We start from the raw sequence: 21,083 nt of genomic DNA, 5'->3' as shown, positions 1-21,083 counted from the left end.
ATATATACAGTGTTAATCCCACAACGCATCAGGAATACAATTTACATGCATTTATACATTGGTTTGTTACATTGTGCAAACTGAGGCGAACAGTAACAATGTAATGTGGATGACTTGTTCTTGTTGTAATCATATGTATTTATACATTGGTGTGTTATTTTACATTGTGCAACATGAGGCCATCAGTAACAATGCAATGTAGGTTATCCTTGTTGTAATCTGCAACAAGTGCATGATGAGTGATGGGACAAATAATAAATATACAGTGCAATACGCATAAAATACCCTATTTACACATTAAAACAATGACAGTAGATCTACAGTTGATTAACAAATGAGCTGAATTAAACTGGTTGAACGGAGTAGCAGTCTGAGATTTTGCCATTATTGAGTGCTGCCACCTGTTTTCTTATCTCCTCATACTCGTTGAGGCCCCTTGCTACTGTGTCAAGGAGGTGAATCCACCTACATTCGCGGATGTTCAAGATATTCGCGAAGTCACAACCCCTTGGGTTGGGCTTGACCCTCTCTATAAACCATTTCAGACTTTCAGGAGTATCTCCAAAGGTGATGAAGTGGTCAACTAAAGGGGCTCCCTGGACCCTACATCGTATGCTGCTGCAGTGTTGTAGGATCCGGCTTTTCAATTTCTGGACCGTTTGGCTGATGTACATGAAGTCACACGGACATGTTATGGCATAGATCACTCCTGATGTGTTACAGTTGCTGTGATCTTTCAGAATGTGGGTGTGATTGTTTGGGTCAATTGTTTGGCTTCATTTGCCATGGGGCAGGCCTTGCATTGGCCACATTTGTGGTGCCCCTTGACTGGTGGGATCCCCCACAATGTCGCTGCCTGTGTTCTGTCTGCTACGGGTAACAGAGATTTACCTACATGTTCCCTCACATTTTTGCCTTTTTTGAAGGCATGTAGTGGTGGGGAATGTCTCCTAGCTCATCCGCAACCAAATGCCAGTGTTGGTTAATGATTTTTTTTGATGGTGATACTTTTGGTAGAGAAAGTTGAGACGCATACTATGCGTTTTTTCTTGGGTGTGAGAAGGAACTCTCTGAGGGTAAACCACGCACGTTTACGTGCCTTTTTGAGGAGTCTGATGGGGTATCCCCTCTCTGTGAGGCGTAATATTAATCCTGCTAATTCCAGATAGTAGTCCTCTTTTTTGGAACAATTCCTCCGCATACTTAGAAATTGTCCAAAAGGTAGGTTATCCCTGAGGTTGCATGGATGATGGCTGGAGTACCGCAGGAGTGTGTTACGCTCACTGCTTTTTCTATGTAGACTCGTGTACAATCTTTCCTGTTCTGAAATTATAGTAATGTCCAAAAGATTTATTGATGACCTGTCAAACTCCAACATAAATTGAATATCATTGGAACGTGTGTTAAGCCAAGTGTGGAAATCGTTCAATTGTTCCTCATCCCCTTTCCACCAAATAAGCACATCATCTATATAGCGGAGCCATAGTTCCACACACTGAGTATATGGGTTGTAAGTGTTCAGAATATGTGTGTGTTCAAACTCGTCCATAAAGATGATGGCTAGATTGGGGGCAAAGCTGGGCCTCATGGACACGCCTTTGGTTTGTAGATAGATCGTGCCCTGGAAACAGAAAAAGTTTTTGGTCATTGCGATTTCAAGAAGTTCAATAATGAACTCTGGGGGGACTAGATGCGGTCTAGGGCATTTGTCCAGTGCGAATTTCATGCACGCTAAGGCAGGGCCTTGTGGGATATCGGTATATAACGCAGTTATATCTCTTGTGGCAAGAAGATTGGTATTGGGGTTGTATGGGTGGTTGCCCGGTAGTTGGATCATCTGCATCGTGTCCCTGAGATAAGTAGTGGTGTTCTCAGCAATGGGTTCGAGGAACACATCTATGTACTTATGTAGTGGTTCCAGTAAGGATCCCCAACCCTAGATAATGGGTTTCCCCGGTGGGTCCTGCATCTGTTTGAGTATCTTGGGAAGAGTGTATATGGTTGGTGTCCAGGGGTGGTAATTGTTGAGGTACTCATATTCATGTTTCGTCAGGAACCCTCGCTCTAGTCATTTGAGGGTGGTCTGTTTGATGATCTCACTAACCTTTTTGGTAGGGTCTATTCTCAATTTCATGTAATTTCCCTTGATTCCTAACTGGGAATGAATCTCCTGTTTGTTGTCTTTGGTGTTCTGTATGACTATGGCCCGCCCTTATCGGCTGGTTTGATGACTATGTTCCTGTTACTTTTGAGTGACTCTAATGCTAAGCGTTCCGGTTTTGTGGTGTTACAGTTCACATATTTGCGTTGAGAAAGGGTTGTGTTAATATCCTGCATCACTACATGTTCGTAGGGAAGGATTTTTATGAGTCATCAAGTGTGTTGGGGGATTGAATTTAGATGGAGGTCTTAATCCACTCCCGGGGAAGGTAGGTTGGGCTGGGATCTTGTGGAAGTAATGTTTAAGCCATTGGTGAAGTTCCACCTTCAGGTTGAAGATATTTTGTTGCCCCATTTTTTGTTTGACTTCATACTTAGCCATATTTACCTCCTTGCTGAATAATATGCATTTTACCCCAGGTATAAATAAAAAAAACATTCAGTGGTTTGATATAACACTTGACTTTGGTTCACATGTTGGAAAAACACCAGATATACACCTTCCAGCAAATTAGGGAAGAATTTGGGTTGCAAAAACAGGAATGCTACTGATACGTACAGGGAGGAGCTAGGTCATGCAACCCCAAATAAAAGAGGGAGGATCTATGTTGCTCGCAGCTTTTGAAAAACTGATTAAAACACTCATCTCAGATATGAACCATTTCTATAAGATATTGGTGAGATTGCATGTTACACCCTCTTAGGAGATCTACCCACATTAGAACACTAAAATAAAACAAATTTCTTTTTACTACAGGTGGCAGAGTAAGTGTTCCTTTCATTCTGGAAGTGCAGGTGAGAAATAGAGGCGTCGGGGTTTAGTTAAGGGTACAAAAGGTTAAAAAGGGGGATAGAAAGGTTAGCTCATGAGATCTTGGACAAGAAAACAGTATCAGAAACTTTGATCAGAGTATTTCAATGTTTGCCACAAATGTTTCCACATACCTTACCACAAGAGACTACAAACACTGAGACTGGTAGATACTGTGAGTAATGTGGGACAAGGCTGAAATTAATAGTGCTCTCAATAATGCTTGTAAATTTGATAGAAGGAATTAAATATTTACTCACCAGAGAAAGGAAAACGACTGTTCCATGGGGAGGAGTCTGAGGTGATTTAAGTTGCTTGTTATCATTTGAAAATAAATTTGGATTCTAAATGTCAATAAAATGATTGTAACTAAAATGCTGGTAGTAGTACACATGCACATTAAGTTGCAAAGAAAGAAAAAAGAGACTCCAGGATAGGTAAGAGATGCACAAAGCAATCTGTATAAAAGAGAAATAATTGGCAATGGATCAGTATCAGCACTGTTTACAATAAATGTGGGCGTAACCCGAAAAAACGTGTGCACATGAGTGCAAGTGGGACATTTGGTGAGCAGCGCATGTGACTAGTGACACAGTGAAGATCGGCACAGAGTAAACACAAATAATAATATATACAAGGTACTTTCAGGTTCATGATTGATATTGACAAGAATTGTTTTACAAGGGATAGACAATTTCGTGACCAGTTGATTTGCGCCAATGATTGCGCTGAAATATCAACGGCGTTTTGACCTTTAATGAGTTAAGGTCATCTTCAGGACAAGAAGCAGTGAGCTAATAAATGAGTCTGCTTGGAAGAACGTGGAGTGCAGTCCGGACCTCTTACCCCCGGTCAATCCTGGGGAACACTCATGTTCCAGCTGCCGGACGCCCACCACTTGACACCAGGTCGGCCCTACCGCAGAGGCAATTGTTATCTCCTTACTGGATCGCTAAAACCTACTACAGTCCACGCTCCTCCAAGCAGACTCATTTATCAGCTCACTGCTGCACCCCGGCCCTTGGTCCCTCCTCCTTCCCAGGAATCATTCATTTGTTTCCATGGATCAACATTAAGCTCAGCACAGAACCGAACAGCAACCTGGTCCTTAAGATGACCTTAACTCATTAAAGGTCGTAACGCCTATTGCTATTGGCATGTGTGGGCTATTAAAATGCACTACATACAGGACTTTGAAAAAAAAACCAGATCAGAACAAGGTACAGAGTGTAGAACCATGCAGCATGATTGTAACTAAACGTTCAAAAAGCATGAACATGTAAAGTCAGTATTGAAAGCACGTCATTGGCTCAAGAGAGGTTTACATTCAACATTATCTCCGTTGTACACATCACATATGGGGCAAACGGCCCATGGTGCATGCAGAATCCTGTCTCTACCTATATCCCAACCAGTGATCTCTGTTCAGCTACTTTACATCGCATTACACAACACACCTTGCAAGTAAAAACACAGCCGCAGTTCCCTATGATATTAAGATCTAAAACTTTAGAATGCTGTAAAACAAGTTTTTAAAGGAGGAATCACCTACAGTATAAATTAATCTGAATAAAAATTGACTAAATTGCAAGCCTCATGCTGGTGATTGGGGATTATTGGATAGCATGCATGCCCTATAGACTACTGAACTCCTCGTCTTCCTCAATTGTGTACTTTGTTCTGAAGTACACAGTACCTGAGGTATCCATGAGCCGATATAAACCATCCAAATAAATGAATAGGCAAATGAATACATTTGGATGCTTTCATTTTGTTTTTGTTTTTTCACTTCCGAATACCGAAATAGAGAATAAAGTAGTTGCCTAAGAATCCTTGGCTCACATTTCGGTGCTGCTATCATTCAATCAACCTACGGTGCAGAACACATGGAGGTACTTTTCAGATCTTACAATCATTTCCTATTCTGGGCTCTGTGGAATATGTTATTTCAAGTGCAACATTCGAATTTATGGCACCGTTGATTGACAGATCTGCAATGAGTAGTTGGCTGGGTTTTACATTTATGGCTCAATGACGTGCTTAAATAGTTGGTGGATTAGTTCTCACAGACAATCAATATTACACCTGGGGATTGTTATTTATCTGATGCATTAAATAACACCAATAACTATTTTCCCCATGGCAATGGGGCATAACATGCAGATGTTGCCCGCTTACAGCATCAAAGTCTGCATGTCCCGGTATTTACCAGACATTGTTTACCCAGCAAATTTCGAAATATTTCACTGCTGAAATTTATCATGGAAAAAAATTAGACTGTCTATCAAATCTCATAATTCCAACACCTATGCAAACAGACATTTGCCTGAATGTTGGAAATTGACGAGGTTATCTAAGCCTTACTGTTCATAAACAGAAGTTCATTTTTGGATCTAATAAGCTTGATATGGCTCTCTGGCATCCATTATTCAATGGCCCTGGTAAAGGTGTTTCTTGTTTATGATGCGTGTTTAAAATTCTGCTTCATCATCCTGGTGGCTAAGCTGGGATTCACAAGGATTTTCAGGAAGAGAGAGGCAATTATTGAATAGATCAACCTGGTGAAACAAGACATGGTTGGAGCTAAATAAGATGATGCTGAGTTGAATTTATTAGGAATTTGAAGCTCAGTGTCATGGTCCACTGTCTGAAAGGCTAGGCTAAGCTCCTAAACTTCTAGCAGGCATGACTTGACATACTGGGCTACTTCAAGGACATCATCCTAGATTTTGGAAAAGACGATTTCATTGATGAGTAGTATAAAATAATGCTGAGCGAGAGATGTCATTTTGAATTCCAAAGGTGTCATCTGAGGTAATATTGGGAATTGGCGTGAGAGGGAAGGCATACATCATTTTTTTTTCTGGTCTATTTTGTATGTATTTTCTATAAGGGCTTTTCTACTCGATGGCGTATGTATATCCTTCTGTTAAGAACAATGGTAAATGTTTTACTGAAAATGTATGATTGACCTATGTAAAATTACTCTTCTCATTCCTGTCGATGATAATTGACTACATTAGATGGACATACTGAATTTTTGGAGGCTATTCTATATGCATGTAAAGTGAACATTCTTGAGAAATAGTGGAAAGCAGTCAAAGAACCTTCCGAGTACATGAATGTATATGATTTAAAGCCACATTGGCATGTTTACCAAAACGATATATGTGTATATCACAATGATCAATTATTAGCAATCTTTGTTTAGCATAAAATGTTCCAATGTTCCCAAACGCCATTGACATTTTGCTCTTGTCTTGTTTGTCTGAGTGAGTTGTTGGAAATCTGCACTATTGTCAGTTTGTTCCTAAACAGCAGTTCAGTTTGTGAAATCTGAATAACACGTTAACACATACCTATGTGTTCCCTTGTGTAGGAATGGAAAACTTATTGAAGAGAGTGAGAAATATGCACTGAGAGGAAGTAACACTGAATTAACAATCAAACACATCATAAGTAGTGATGGTGGTTTGTATGTCTGTAGAGCTACAAACGTTGCAGGTTTTGAAGAAAGGGAGATATTTCTCCAAGTGTTTGGTAAGTTCTATTCATATTAATATTTCTGTTTTGTTAATAATGCAAGATATTTGTCTTTGAGATAATTCGTGAAAACTACTATCTGCACAGTTACATTTCCAAAATTCCACGTATTTTCTACAGAATTGTACATTATAGAACAATGTCAGTGACATGGATTTGTTGCCCAGGCTGGTAGATATCTCATAGTTACTGTGAAAGAGTAGACAATTAAACCTCTGGACACCTCTGTATTGGAAAGTGGAATATTAGTAGTGATACGTAGTGACTTACCACTATTAACACCTTCGACGCTCATGACGAGCTCAGCTCGTCATGATGTACACCTCTCATACACTCATGACGAGCTGAGCTCGTCATGGAGCATGGGTTTCTGAATATTTCAGCACCCAGTGGGAATTGCTCTAGCAGCCATGGAGTTAATAAGGTCAGTCAAGGTCTCCATAAATTATTCCCTTGCTCAAACTTTGGCAGCTGGAAATGAGCAGACAGGCGTAACTTAGGAGACAGGTGTGTAAAGATTTTAAAAACACTAATACATTAAATGAGTAAGACTCAACACACAATAAAAATCCAAATCCAATTTATAAAAATATATTTTATTTTTATGAACAAATTAACAACAAAATGACAAAACTCCAATGTAGGGAACCAGAGATATGATTTTTTATAGAATAAACACTTTCTGGTGCCTAAAAACCTATAGCACTACTTTGGGACATCTGGTCATGCTTGACCGGGACAAAGTCAAAGTTTGAGGCTGACAGAAATGGAGGCCTGGTTGATACACTATGCGTGAGGCCTCGTTCAAAATGTTACCTTCACACGTTATCAATTTTCTAGTGATTTTTCACCCGACATCTAGCAAGGTACGTCATCAGGCCGAATTTGGTGCATATTTGCGTGCCTGACATTCTGCTAGGCCTTGGTCATATCTTGGAAGTCTGGAGCTCCAGTGCTTTCAGTAGGATGAACCTGAAATCCAGGACAGTTTGTGGTTGAATGTAGCTGGCTGAACTCCCGCCATCAAGTCGGTCACCTTATGGAGATTTTTCCAAAAGTAGCTCCAAAGTTCTGTAACTTCTTCCTGAAGTTTCTCTTGAGGGTTAAATGTCTCCAAAACACAAATCCAAGGGTGGTATGGATCTCCTAGGTGGTCCTTGGGATGTCTGGACTACACTTTACACAATGCACCTGGCCACATACTTAAATTTTCCAATGGATGCAATCCAGGATGGGGACTCTTTGTGGAAATTATGCTGGTGGGTTCTGTTAACCTGTGGCTTGCAGGTAGTCCACTCCATATACTTTCAGAGTCAGGAAATATCCTTCTGGTGCTGATTCTCACTAAGTGCAGCAGTTGCAAACCTGGTGAGTTCAGTCCTCATGGTGCAGGCTAAGGAGTCAGCAGGGCAGTCCTTTGTCTTCCTGTCTCTTCAGGCAGCATATCTGTGAAACTATGCAGCTCTCCCATATTTATACATGGTTTTTAGGTGTCAAGCAAGGGGGCACCCAATACCAATGGAATGCAGGGTACCACCCAGGTGTATGATCACTTCCTCCAAGGTGTACATATTCTTGTACCAGAAAGCACCATTCTATCGAAATCCAACAATGAGAAAGTCTCTCTAGAGAAGCTGTATCAGGCTAACCCAACCTACTGGTGTGGCTAATTTTCCTAAACATTTCCTTTCCAACCCTCTCCCTAAATTAATTACAGAGGCTTCTGTGTGGCTGAAAAAGCAGGATGTGGGAGTGGGCCTGCTCTGTTCTAAAGTGTCATTCTATCTTTTACAATCAATTTGGCTACCCCCACCAATTTCCTGCCATCTGCTCTGCAGCTTGCACTTCTCCACTCACAGGAAACCTATTGTGTCCACTGATAGGACATTTTACACCTCATCAGGCAGCACTGGCACAGCCTAGGAAGAAGCTGGCCAATCAGGAGCGAGCACCTGCAAAGCTGAACTTTGAATCATGGAAGAGAAAGTTTCATAACTCATTTCTTGTAGAAGATATGACAAATTCAACAGAGGCAAGTTGTTGGATTTATCTCAACTATTAATTTGACATCATGAAGTATATTGTTTACATGGCTCCTTACAATTTGTGTACTTCAATAATATATTACAATGTTAGCCTATGGAGCCAATCACTGCAACAGGGAAAATTGAACTTGGCAGTTTTTCCCTCACCATGGCTCATAAAACATATTTTATAAAGTCCGTGCTTACAGTTAAAATGTATCCTATCCCTGGGGCACCTAGGGGAGATCTTAGGGTTGATTTATACGTACAAATAAGGTAGATTAATACTTTGGAAGAACCTTTAAATCCAAAGTCGAGTTTCCATATAATTTCAATTTAATTGCACCTTGCAAGGCAAGGCTGTCTTTTAGAATGACAGCAGGCACCATAGTAGCATACACTCTAGTGCAGGAAATCTGCAGGGCCTTTAAACCTCCCATCCAGTCCTCAGTGGTCAACTTGAACATCTTGATGTAATGGGTCCTTCTGATTTTTGAGTTCTTGAAGCAATCAAACTTGAACCTTAAAGAGCAGTTCCTGCCCCTCAATGCCAGCAGAAGTCTGGGGAGGTGGTGAGGTACCTGTCTCCTCCTTTGTGACTTAGCCAGCGATCCCCACCTAGCTCTCCAATCTACTGTCCTGTCTTATACACATCTACTTTTTACCATACTTCTGCTTTGCTTTACTTTTAAAATTTCCACAAGCCCTAAATCCAAAATGACTAACTCTTTTATCCATCAGAGCGAGAACTGGCTTTCCTTAAACCACTCCCTTATCTAAATAAGATTCTCTATCACTGCCATATGCTTGTGTTACAAATTTTAAATATAAAAACATTCACTGATGTGGCTGTTTCACTATCAATGTTTTTTCGATAGCAAGCCTTCCAGTTGCTTTATACATTTTACGATCATTGGTGAAGGAGAGAGGAATGAAAAACTACCTAACCGAATCACAATGTGCTACAATGTTACAATGTAACTTCATTACTGCAAGTTTAAGAAGAAGCCAGAAATCCAATAAGCATTTAACTGGGCACCCAGGAGCAGACAAGTTAATAGCTGGTATTCAAACTTCTTAAAAGAAAACAAAATGAAAAAACACGCTTTTTGCCAACTTTGTTGCTAATGTGAGTGCAACGATTTTCAGGCCATTGTGAACAGTGGGCAAAGCTTTGTGCAGTCGCTCAAAGTGAAGGTACATAAAGGGTAAAGTGGGTTACGCCATTACTCTATACTGTATGCTCTGTTGGGTGCCAGCAAAATGTGAAAGACAATTAAGAATGGCAGTGGCTGAAGTCTGCTGACCAGTGCTTAATTTGGTCGGGTGGTTTCAGGTGCCTTACATAGGCACTTATTTGTCAACACCAACACTTATGACAGCTGCAACAAATTGGCGAAGTATGTGTAATTTAAAGATGAGAACAACAGTTGATTATTATTTCAATAAAACAACAAATAACTGCCGCCAAACCATTCTATTGCTTTGGGGGCCTTGATTACTCCGAATTGTCACACTTGTAGGAGTGTGATGGTTAATGGTAGTGTTGGTTCTGTGATGGGCAGCGCTGGCAGGGGCAGAGGTTGGTGCAAACTGTGCTTACCTCCTGAGTAAGGCAATGGCACCTATTGTTTTACTAATTAGGCTATGTATGTCTGTCATGTATGATTTTTAGTTTTTTAAATAATCTGGAAAGATATCAAAATCTAAAATGCCAGACTTTAACATTAATTTCTGATCTATCAGTGTAACACAACTACAGCTAGAACTAAGAAATTGTTAAATAATCCACTCTCTGAACAGCTGAAGTATATGTATCAAATTAATGTCCAGTCACCATATACTACAAACATTAACGACGATTTTGCTGCCATTTTTCATGCACAATGATTTAACAAGGTCTTGCATACTGTCTGCATATTTCTATTGTAACTATTTCTGCTGAATCCATGCTGTTGTGGAGCAATGTTCATATAATTACCATTACACTCTTTCTTTGTATCGTTGAACTTTAAATAGTAGGTTTCAAATCCGATTTGAAATGTCTTATAGAAAGATTTCCTCACCTTGTTATATTCACCAGATTTGTAGCCAGACATAACAAAGCAGGGAAGGCTTTAGTCTGAATTTGACACCTCAGTATGTACGCCTGGGAAAGTTTCTTCAGTTTGAAGGAATTCATTGCGCATTTTATTCGATTTAAAATGTATATCAATATCATCGTCGCAGCAGTGGCGGCTCCTCCGTTAAGATGGAGGAGCGTTGCGCCACTGCTGAAAAGCAAAAATAAACTGATAGTAACATACCGTTATTATCATTTTACTTTTCCTATTGCAGTCAATGGCGGGCGGGTCTGGCCAGAGCAGAGGAGGAGTGTTGTCCATTCCTTAAGTGCACATGAACTGTTTGGCTGGCCCTCTTGGGCCGACCAAACAGTTCATTTGCACTTTGCATGTTCCTACCGGGCTGAATTGCACAGCCTGGTCAGGAACATGCACAGGCTCCCTGTTTCAGTCTAAGCACCAATCCACGGTGCTCAGACCAATCACAATGCTGGTTTACAGCATTGTGATTGGGTCAGGGGAGCCTCTCTGTCTGGGTGCCTCCTGCTGCCATCTGGTACAGGAAGAGAAGGAGGACAGAGGACGGAGGAGAGGCACTAGTCAGCCTTTAAAGGTAAGTGTGTTTTTTTTGTTTAACCCCTTCCACGCGGGGCTAATTGCCCCGCGGTGCAGGGGGAGGGGCCATGCGCAGCGCCGCAGTACTCATGCCGAGTCCAACTCGTCATGCTGCACCGTGGAGCTGTGCTCATGACGAGCTGGACTCGTCATGGCTCCGCCCACTCCCACAGAACACCCGCAGAGGCGGGGAATTAGCCGCGCGTGGGCCGGCCGCGGCAGTTATGACGAGCTCAGCTCATCATGAACACAGCTCCACTGTGCGTAATAACGAGCTGAGCTCATCATAGGCATGCAAGGGGTTAATTCGTCTCCCCCCGCCCTTACTAATCCTGCCTGGTTTCAGCCGCTGCTGCGCCGTAGTGGCATGGCAGGTCATCATGCCAGCTAGTTAAATCGTAGAAATTCTGGTCAGTCAGTGCAGTTTGAGCAAACAATGTATAGCATTTTTCTGTAAACTGTCAAATTTTCCGTGTACATGGGTGTGCATCTTGACACTTTTAGTTTGCATATAGTAATTGGCATAAAGGCAACCTTTGCACAGTGGCGGCTCCTCCGCAAATCCGGAGGAGCATCACCCTACCGGCTCAGAGCCACCAGCTGAAAAATAAAATGATATTTTATTATTGTTTTATTTTTCATCTGCTGTCTGAGCCAGAGTGTTTAGAATGTGGCAGTGCTAGAGTCACAGGAAGGAGAGGTTCCTGCACTTCTAAGTGTGAATGTCTGCTTGGATGGCCATCTTGGGCCGTCCAAACAGATATGCTCACTTAGGTGTTTCTAACCTGGCTGTTTTCTACAGCTGGGTGGAGAAATGCTACAGACTTCCTGTATCTGAGTGGAGCATCAAATCAGCCCACTCAGGCCAAGCTATAATGCATTGAAAGACTCTGGACATGGAGCACTTTCTCTTCCTGATCTGAGGGTTGAGGCAGTTTTCTGACTGAACCCCATTATGCTGTTCACATTGTGCATTTATTTCACCTTCAGAATGCAGCCAAGACTTTGATCATATTGCTTTCCTCCCACCACCATGTGTGCTGGGAGCAGAATTGTGAATGGCAGGCTAGACTACAGGTAAGGTGTGCTTTTTTCTTCCACAAAATTCTTTATTCCGTCTCTGGAGAATCATAGATACTTGTTTCCCCTTTCCTTCGGGCTTTGAGCTCCACAGCTGCCACTCTCATATCTTCTCTGACACCATAATCCATTCCTGGAATGCTATTCAACAGGGATTTGTCTTTTTCAAGCTTTTAGTTTCAGTTTCAGAATCAAATGTGCTTGTCCAAACAATCAAGAGTTAAAATAGACATTATCTAAATATGTGTTAGAGGACCTATGGTCACTCAGGGGCAATGAAATATTCTAAATTTTATTTGTATAACATTTATGGCAGTTGTGAGCACATTCAGTTAAAAAAACTGAAAAGAAGCACAAAGCACAGCAAAAATGCCACGATTTCCTAATTGCCCTAGAAAAACGTCAATCAATCAATCAATCACGGCATTTGTATAGCTCTACTCACCTGGGAGGGTCTCAAGGCGCTGGGGGAGGGGTAGGTTACTGCTCCAACAGCCAGGTCTTGAGCTGCTTCCTGAAGGAGAGATGGTCTTGGGTTCCCCGAAGGTGGGTGGGGAGGGAGTTCCAAGTCTTGGCTGCCAGGTAGGAGAAGGATCTTCCTCCGGCGGTGGCTCTGCGGATGCGTGGTACGGTGGCGAGTGCGTGGCTGGTCAATCGTAGCTGGCGGGTGGGCATGTAGAAGGTCATGCGGTCATTGAGGTACTTGGGGCCCAGGTTGTGGAGAGCCTTGTGTGCGTGGGTGAGGAGTCTGAACGTGATCCTCTTGCTGATGGGGAGCCAGTGCAGGTCTCTCAGGTGTCCGGTGTTGTGGCTGTGTCAGGGGATGTCGAGGTTGAGTCGTGCGGAGGCGTTCTGGATGCGTTGGAGTCTTTTTTGAAGTTTGGCTGTGGTTCCGGCGTAGAGGGTGTTCCGGTAGTCTAGTCGGCTGGTGACGAGTGCCTGGGTGACGGTCTTCCTGGTTTCCTTGAGGATCCATCTGAATATCTTGCGGAGCATGCGCAGGGTGTTGAAGCACGAGGATGAGACGGCGTTGACTTGTCTGGTCATTGACAGGGAGGAGTCCAGGATGAAGCCCAGGTTTCGTGCGTGGTCCGTTGGTTTGGGAGCGGTGCCCAGGGCCAGGGGCCACCAGGAGTCGTCCCAGGCGGAGGGTGATGATCCCAGGATGAGGACTTCCGTCTTGTCTGAGTTCAGTTTAAGGCGGCTGTTTCTCATCCAGTCGGCGACGTCTTTCATCCCTTCGTGTAGGTTGGCTCTGGCGGTAGTGGGGTTGTTGGTGAGGGAGAGGATGAGCTGGGTGTCGTCAGCGTAGGAGATTATGTTGAGGTTGTGCTGGCGTGCGATGGCAGCGAGGGGGGTCATGTAGACGTTGAAGAGGGTTGGGCTGAGTGAAGATCTTTGTGGTATGCCGCAGATGACTTCGGTGGCCTCGGATCTGAACGGAGGGAGGCGGACTCTCTGGGTTCTTCCGGTGAGGAACGAGATGATCCACTCCAGCGCTTTCTCTCGGATTCCGACGTTGCTAAGGTGCTTCACTAGGGTGCGGTGGCAGACGGTGTCGAATGCTGAAGAGACGTCCAGGAGGATGAGGGCCTCTGTTTCCCCGTTGTCGATCAGGGTTCTGATGTCGTCAGTGGCGGCGATGAGGGTGGTCTCGGTGCTGTGGTTGGCCCGAAACCCGGACTGCGAGGGGTCGAGGGATCCGTTCATCTCGAGGAAGGCGGCAAGCTGTTTGTTGACGGTCTTCTTGATGTCTTTGGCCGGAAAAGGAAGGAGTGAGATGGGACGGTAGTTCTTGAGGTCGGTGGGGTCCGCCGTTGGTTTCTTCAGGAGGGCGGTCAGCTCGGCGTGCTTCCAGCTCTCCGGGAAGGTGGAGGTGTGGAAGGAGGAGTTGATTTTGTCTCTGAGATGGGGTGCGATGGTTGCGTCGGCTTTGTTGAAGACGTGGTGTGGGCACGGGTCAGTTGGTGATCCGGAGTGGATGGAGTTGATCGTGCGGGTGGTGTCTTCGGTGCTGATCGGGGTCCAGTTGCAGAGGGTGGTGGTGGTGGGCGCTGGTTCGGTGGTAGGGTGCGTGGTCTGTGCGTCGAAGCTGTTGTGTATGTCGGCGATCTTGCGGTGGAAGAACGAGGCGAGTGAGTTGCAGAGGTCTTGCGAGGGAGTGTTGTCGTTGTTTCCGGCGCTAGGTTTGGAGAACTCTGTGACGATGCTGAAGAGTTCCTTGCTGTCATGGGTGTTGTTGTCCAGTCGTTCTTTGAGTGCCGTCTTCTTGGTGGCGCGGATCAGCTGATGGTGTATGCGGATGGCGTGCTTGAGGGCGGTCCTGTTGTCTCTGGTGTGGTCGAGCCGCCAGGCTTTCTCGAGGGTGCAGCAGTTCGTCTTGGATTCCTTGAGTTCGTCGGTGAACCAGGGGGTTTTCTTGCTGCCGGGTCTGCTGGGAGAGTTCTTTAGTGGTGCGAGGTCATCGGCGCAGGCGGTTAGCTACTTGGTGAGGTTGCTGGCTGCTTTGTTGGGGTCCGTTGTGCTGGTCGGAGTGTTCTTGCTGATGGAGGCGGTGAGCTGCTCGGAGGTGATCTTGCTCCAGCTTCGGCGGGGGACCTGTTGCGGGTGGTGGTGGGTCGTAGTTCTTCTGAAGCTGAAGTGGACGCAGCTGTGGTCGGTCCAGTGGAGTCCGGTGGCGTGGCTGAAGGAGATGTGCTTGCTGGATGAGAAGACGGGGTCAAGCGTGTGGCCGGCGTAGTGGGTGGGGGTGTTCACCAGTTACTTGAGTCCGAGGTTGGCGAGGTTGTCCAGCAGGGCGGTGGTGTTTCTCTTGTTGTTGTTCTCCGGGTGAAAGTTGAGGTCCCCTAGGAGGATGTAGTCGGCAGAGGGAAGGGCGTGCTGGCTGATGAAGTCTGCGATGTCTTCGCTGAATTGTGTGTGTGGTCCCGGTGGTCTGTAGATGAGGGTGCCTCTAAGGGTGGTCTTGGGGTCAGTGTGTATCTGGAAGTGCAGGTGTTCGGCGGCGGTGAAGGTTTTGTCGGAGTTAATCGAGATGCGGATGGTGTTCTTGTGTACGATGGCGACGCCTCCTCCCGTCTGGTTGACGCGGTCCCTCCGGGTGATCTTGTAGCCGTCCGGGATGGCTATGGCTATGTGGGCACTGAGGAGGCGTTCATCCAGGTTTCGGTGAGGAAGGCGATGTCCGGTGCTGTCGCGTCGAGCAGGTCCCAGAGTTCCACGGCGTGCCTGTGGACGGAGCGGGTGTTGAGCAGGATGCATTTCAGGTGGTTGCTGTTGGTGTTGGACTCGGTGGGGGTGGTGCAGGTCCGGTAGCAGGTGAATCAGCAGGCTCTGCAGGTGAAGGGTCTGTAGGTGCGTCTCGGGGTGGCTTTGGTAGCAGGCAGGGTTCCGGCCGGCGTTGAGTGCGTTGAGAGTGGCCGTGTCGTAGGTCCGTCGTGTACTCTTGCATTGGCGGTGGGGGCCAGGGATCCTGGCCCTGGGCGCGGTCCAGGCACGGACGGGCACAGACGGGCTTGCCTTTGGCGCGCCTTCGTCCTGAAACATTGAAATTTAGAGCCACTAGAATAGCAGGAAGTGTGTTGTGTACCTGAGGCTTCGGAAAACAGGAGGCAAGTCCTTGGAGTCACTCTGGGTTCACGTGAGATGAGTCCAGTCCATGTCCTTGGCAGGGCATAGATCAGCAGTCAGCAGGGCAGCTCAGCAAAGCAGAGAAACAGCTCCTGAGAACAGTCTGTCAAGGTAAAGTGGCAATCCTTACAGCACAGCAGTCTTTACTCCTGCAGAGCTCTCCCCAGGTCCAGTAGTGTACTGATTTGGTATAGTGAGAGCCCCAGTACTTATACCCAAATGTGCCGTTGAAGTAGGCGGGTGATTTCAAAATAACTCCTTGAAGTGCATGGGTCCCCTTTCATCCCAGCCCTATCTGCCAGCCTATCAGTGGGGGAGTAATCAGTCATATGTGTATGTGCAGGACACAGCCTATTCAGATTTAAGTGTGAGCTCCCTGTCCGACTTCCCGCCGAGGAAGGATATCAGAATGCAGATAAATGCAGATGAGTCCTCTGTCAAACCAACCCTTCCTGTGTTTGTGACTGTATAGAGGGAGTGCACAGAGTGTAGCTGTCACTCAGCCCAGATGTGTATTGGAGACAAGCTGCATGCACACAGATCAAAGTTAAGAGCAGACAAATGTCCACTTTCTAAAAGTGGCATTTCTAAGATAGTAATGGTAAATCCAACTTTATCACTAAAGAGGATTTATCTTTACCCTTCCAAAGGTATGGAACATCATGCTGTTGCTCTTTTCTAATCAGGAATTACAGCTTGAAAGTGTTTTAAGAAATTCCCACTGCTAGCCTCTGAGTGGAGTATGTGTCACAGTAGTGAAACATTAATTTATCTGTGTGTCACTCCCTATACTTGAAAAACCTAGAAGTACATGTCCTACCTTTTGCTTACACAGCACCCTGCACTAAGGGTTACCGAGGGCCTACCAATGTATGATGAAATGGGAGTGTCAGTCTTTGTAAGTTGTTTTAAATGCCATGTCAAAGTATCAGTAAACAGCACACAATGGACCTGCAATGACAGGCCTGAGACAGGTTTGAAAGGCTACTTATGTGGGTGGCACACTCAGTGCTGCAGGCCCAAAGTAGCATTTAAATTACAGGCCCTCGTTATATAGTATACCACTTCACAAGGGACTAATAAGTAAACTAAATATGCCAATCAGATACTCACCAATGTAAACATGTTTAGGGAAGAAGCACATGCACTTTATTACTAGTTAGCAGTGACTCTGAGTCTTAAGGCCAACCATAAGATGCAGCATAAAACTGGAGGTAAGCAGGCAAAAAGGTGTGGATGACCACCCTAAGGATGACAGGTGTAACAACCTATGACCCATTTAATCCTCCTAGACATTGCACAATATGCCTGGACCTCCCTTTGCTTATTACATGCTTGCCTGATTGTGCTGCTGCATCACAGTTTTATCAGATTAGAGTCTGTAACCTGCAGGCATCTCTCTCTCTTTCTCTCTCTCTCTCTCTTTGCAATAAAATACTAAGTTTAGTGGCTTAATATACTACCTGCATAAATCTATACATAGCCTGCAGGTCAGATTAAAACCCTAGTGATGCAGCTCATTGAGTAAATGCATCTCATCTGCACCTTAGATCTAGATATGCGCTTAGATCTTATCAATCTATGGTAAGGAGAAAAAGGGAAAGATGTGTATCCGTAGAGTGTGCAGATCAACCAATTTTTTGTTGGCAGTTAGTTGTAGGTGAAAGGACAGCAACATAGTTACAAACACATTAGTTGATGTTATGCAAAAGTTTTAAAAGGAGACAGAAGATGATGGCCAATCTTAATTTAAAAAAAGAGTATTTTTTGTGTGACTTCCAAACAGGTCTCTACCTTAGGAAAGTCGTTATCTGCATATATGAAAGAAAGAAAGTGAAGAGAGGGTTAGTAAATACCCACAGCACTCCTAGATTACAAGAGAAAAATGTATAATTTATTATTGTGGGCCAGTCTGTTTCGGGCAGTGAATCTCTATTACAGAGGCTTCCCAATTTTATAGTCTCATTACACAATTGAAAATAAATAAAATACAGATATTTGATGTAATATTTCCTGCTTATGTAATACAGAACTGAAATCAGTTTCTTAGCTACATTTTGTAGAACCATATTACTAACACACACATGTATGTACATATGTATATATATGTATATATCAATATATATATATATATACATATATATCTACACTAATATAATATAGAGAGAGCCCAAACCTTTGAGCCGGGTAATCTCAGGAACCACAGCACCAATCACAACACCCGTTGCAGCAGATGGACATAGGCTATACAGCTGGCCATCATATACATTCGAAGGGTAAAAGAACCTTAGGGGCAAAGTAGTCCCTTGTGGGCGTGGGCGTTCTGCTCGGGGCATTCTTCTGGGGGTGTGTGAGTGTGCGTTGTGCTGGGGGTGTGGCCATACAGCAATCGTCGCGGCATTGAGCCGGACAATGGTGCGCGGAAATCAGGTAACACAAGCGTTTACAGGGCTACGTGGTGGGCATGTGGGGGCGTGGCCATACAGCAATCGAAGCAGCATTCAACGGGCATTTGGCAAAAATGGGGCGTGAAAATCCTGAAAATTAAGCGGTCACAGGACTCCGTTGTGGCCGTGTTTATACCCGGACAACGCCGGGATGGGCTGCTAGTATATATATATAATTGTAGAAGACTAACTACACCTATTGCTCTCTATGGTAGTTATTTTATGTACCATATCATGCCTATGACGAGACGCCTAAGTGCATTTGCAGAGCACACTACTCTGTGAGAGTACTATGGGTGAATGAGTTTGTGTCATTAAAGTTGCCTATATGTGTAATGTTTGGATGTCGTGTGGGGACCAGAGTTGCAGCTTATGCATTTTGTTTCTGTGCCTTTGTATGAATTTCATTTGAAAAGGAGTGAGAGTTAGGGACCTTAAACGTGATATGGTATGGGTACATTGAGTGTGCGAGTGCAGTGTGACATGTGGAAAGTGTTTTGGTATTGTGCATTTATGGCACCAAGTTCCCAAACTGTGTGCAGCTGTATCTACGGACGCCTGCACGTTTAAAATTGCGAGTAAACCACCAGTCTTGCATGCATCTAGTTTTTCATTCTTCTATACCATGCAGTTTAAAACACAATGAATAGGCTATATGAAGGGCCCAGAGTAAAGAAAGCTACATGTGAAGTGCAATCTTCAATCAACTATAGATTTTTCTCTGCATGTCCCAAAGGAGTGGCGTAGCAGACAGTAGCGTCCATCCCCTGACAAAGTTGCAGGGCGGGTTGGAGGAAGGAGGTGAGAGGAGAGGTTTGAGGACAAAAGAAAAAGAAATTGGAGAAAATAACTTACCTGACTGTTGCTGCCAACCAAATTGTGTGTAATATACAGTAGGCACCACCTGTAATTGAAGTATAGGTCTGGGAGAAGGTGGAAAAACACAAAAAACTGAAACAAACGCTTAAAGAGCACTCCCACTCGACCGGTTTTCTCCACTTTTGGCTAGACAAGCTCCTTGGGCAGTCCCATATCAATACATCAAATACAATGCTACTTGATACATGGGATTATTGTTATTTATTTATAAAATGCATTCTTTTCCAAATTTTTTCAAAGAATAGAATATAATTTTCAGAAAACACATACATTTTTTGAGGGGGTTTTTATTCAAAGGAAAAAAAGGTTGTTCTTATTTAACCGTGGTTCAATATTTCAAAATGCAATACGTAATAAAACTTAGTTATATGAATAAACCCTATAACTACGATCAGTCTCACACCACAACTGACTCACTAAACATCACAACCTTTCTTACCAAACTCGCGTATTCATACTTCACACTCGTTTTCCCCCAGTTTGATAGGCATACACTTCAAAACACGGAAAGAGCATTTCATTTAATGTCCATGGTTACGTTGCCTCTGGGGGGATGCAATAGGTCAGGTCGACGTACGTTTCAGTGGGTAATATTTATTTGCACCCACCTTCTTCAGGACCTTATATTGAGGGTTAGATTTATACCGAAGAATAGAAGGGATATCATAAATGAATGGTCTGTTTTCATAGTCTCGTACACAGATTTGTTTTGGAGACGCCCTTTGCAAGCATATGGCTTTCCTGTTCTATCAGAAGCCGCTTGGTTAAATGGCACCGTCATTCGTATCTGATTCAGATGGGCAGTCAATCCTGCTCCTAAAGGGATAGTAATTCCACAGATTTTATTTGATTTCATCGTACTACTATTTTCAGCCAGGGCAGTATTGTAAATATTCTCTCACTGTCTATAGTTGTACATTAAAATGATCCGTATCCTCCCAGCGGGTGCTTTAACTTCTGCGGCATGTTCCGTCAGTTCTGTCTTACTCAATAGCGGGTATCCAAATTATGCTCTTTCTTCTTCTTCTGCTGAACATAGGCTCCCAGAATGTGCCAATTCTGATGCTGCATGAAAACAGGGTCAGGATTGGTCTGAGCACCATCAACTTGTGCTCCCAGCCAGACTGGGAGCCTGTGCCTGCTCTCTCCATCCCCAGCAACGCAGCTGGGGCTCTGTAGAGGTTCTGTGCGCATGACGGTTTGTCCGGCCTGTAATGGCTGGTCAAACCGTCATGAACTGTGCACTGTAACAGTGCACTACCCCTCCCCCACCAGCAGTGTCATTTCCCGGACACACCCCAAAAACTCATCAGAGTCCTGGGGGCAGGTCCATGGGGATAAAAAAAAGCGATAAGAAAACGGGCTTAAAACCTGTTTTATTATCGTTTTATTTGAGGGTGCTGGCAAGGGGGCAAGGCTCCTCCACCGACCAACCCAATTGTAGCAGGATCACATAAAATTGGGCGATTGGATTCAAAATCTTTATTCGAATTTTTCCAAATTCATAAAAGCAATACAAAATACAATCCCAATTAATAAAATGACCATGATTACAGATATATTTAAAAATAACACATTATAAGATAGAAATCGATTAGCAGCAACAGTTCAGAAATTTGCTAAGGGTGCTCCATTGTTTTCCGTACGTGAGTAATAACTCTTAAAAAAGTGCTAGTGCGGAATATCAGTTCTTCATTGTTCAAAGTTAGCAACATCGAATTTGATTCCTCCAGAGAAAGTGGTCTGTGCTTCTTAAAATACGGTGCTAAGAACCATTTAAAATATTTTTAATAAAATTTGCAAAAAAGAAGAAGTGTAGGTCATTTTGCAA

At 44.0% G+C, this 21,083-nt stretch overlaps 1 protein-coding gene across 2 annotated transcripts in view; it reads left to right on the top strand.

The window, feature by feature from the left end:
• The window catches only part of NCAM2 (neural cell adhesion molecule 2), a 1,306,184-nt gene that overhangs the window by 757,117 nt on the left and 527,984 nt on the right, over positions 1-21,083 (top strand). For both annotated transcript variants that reach the window (XM_086934039.1, XM_086934038.1), the window contains exon 7: positions 6,351-6,511. In XM_086934039.1, the coding sequence (XP_086790165.1) occupies positions 6,351-6,511 (161 nt within the window). The remainder of the gene's footprint in view (positions 1-6,350; positions 6,512-21,083) is intronic.

This window comes from Lissotriton vulgaris, chromosome 8 (assembly GCF_964263255.1).
Source record: "Lissotriton vulgaris chromosome 8, aLisVul1.2, whole genome shotgun sequence".
Taxonomy (NCBI): Eukaryota; Metazoa; Chordata; class Amphibia; order Caudata; family Salamandridae; genus Lissotriton; species Lissotriton vulgaris.
The sequence above is the reverse complement of the archived record's forward strand: the minus strand, read 5'-3'. Positions and strand labels throughout refer to the sequence as shown.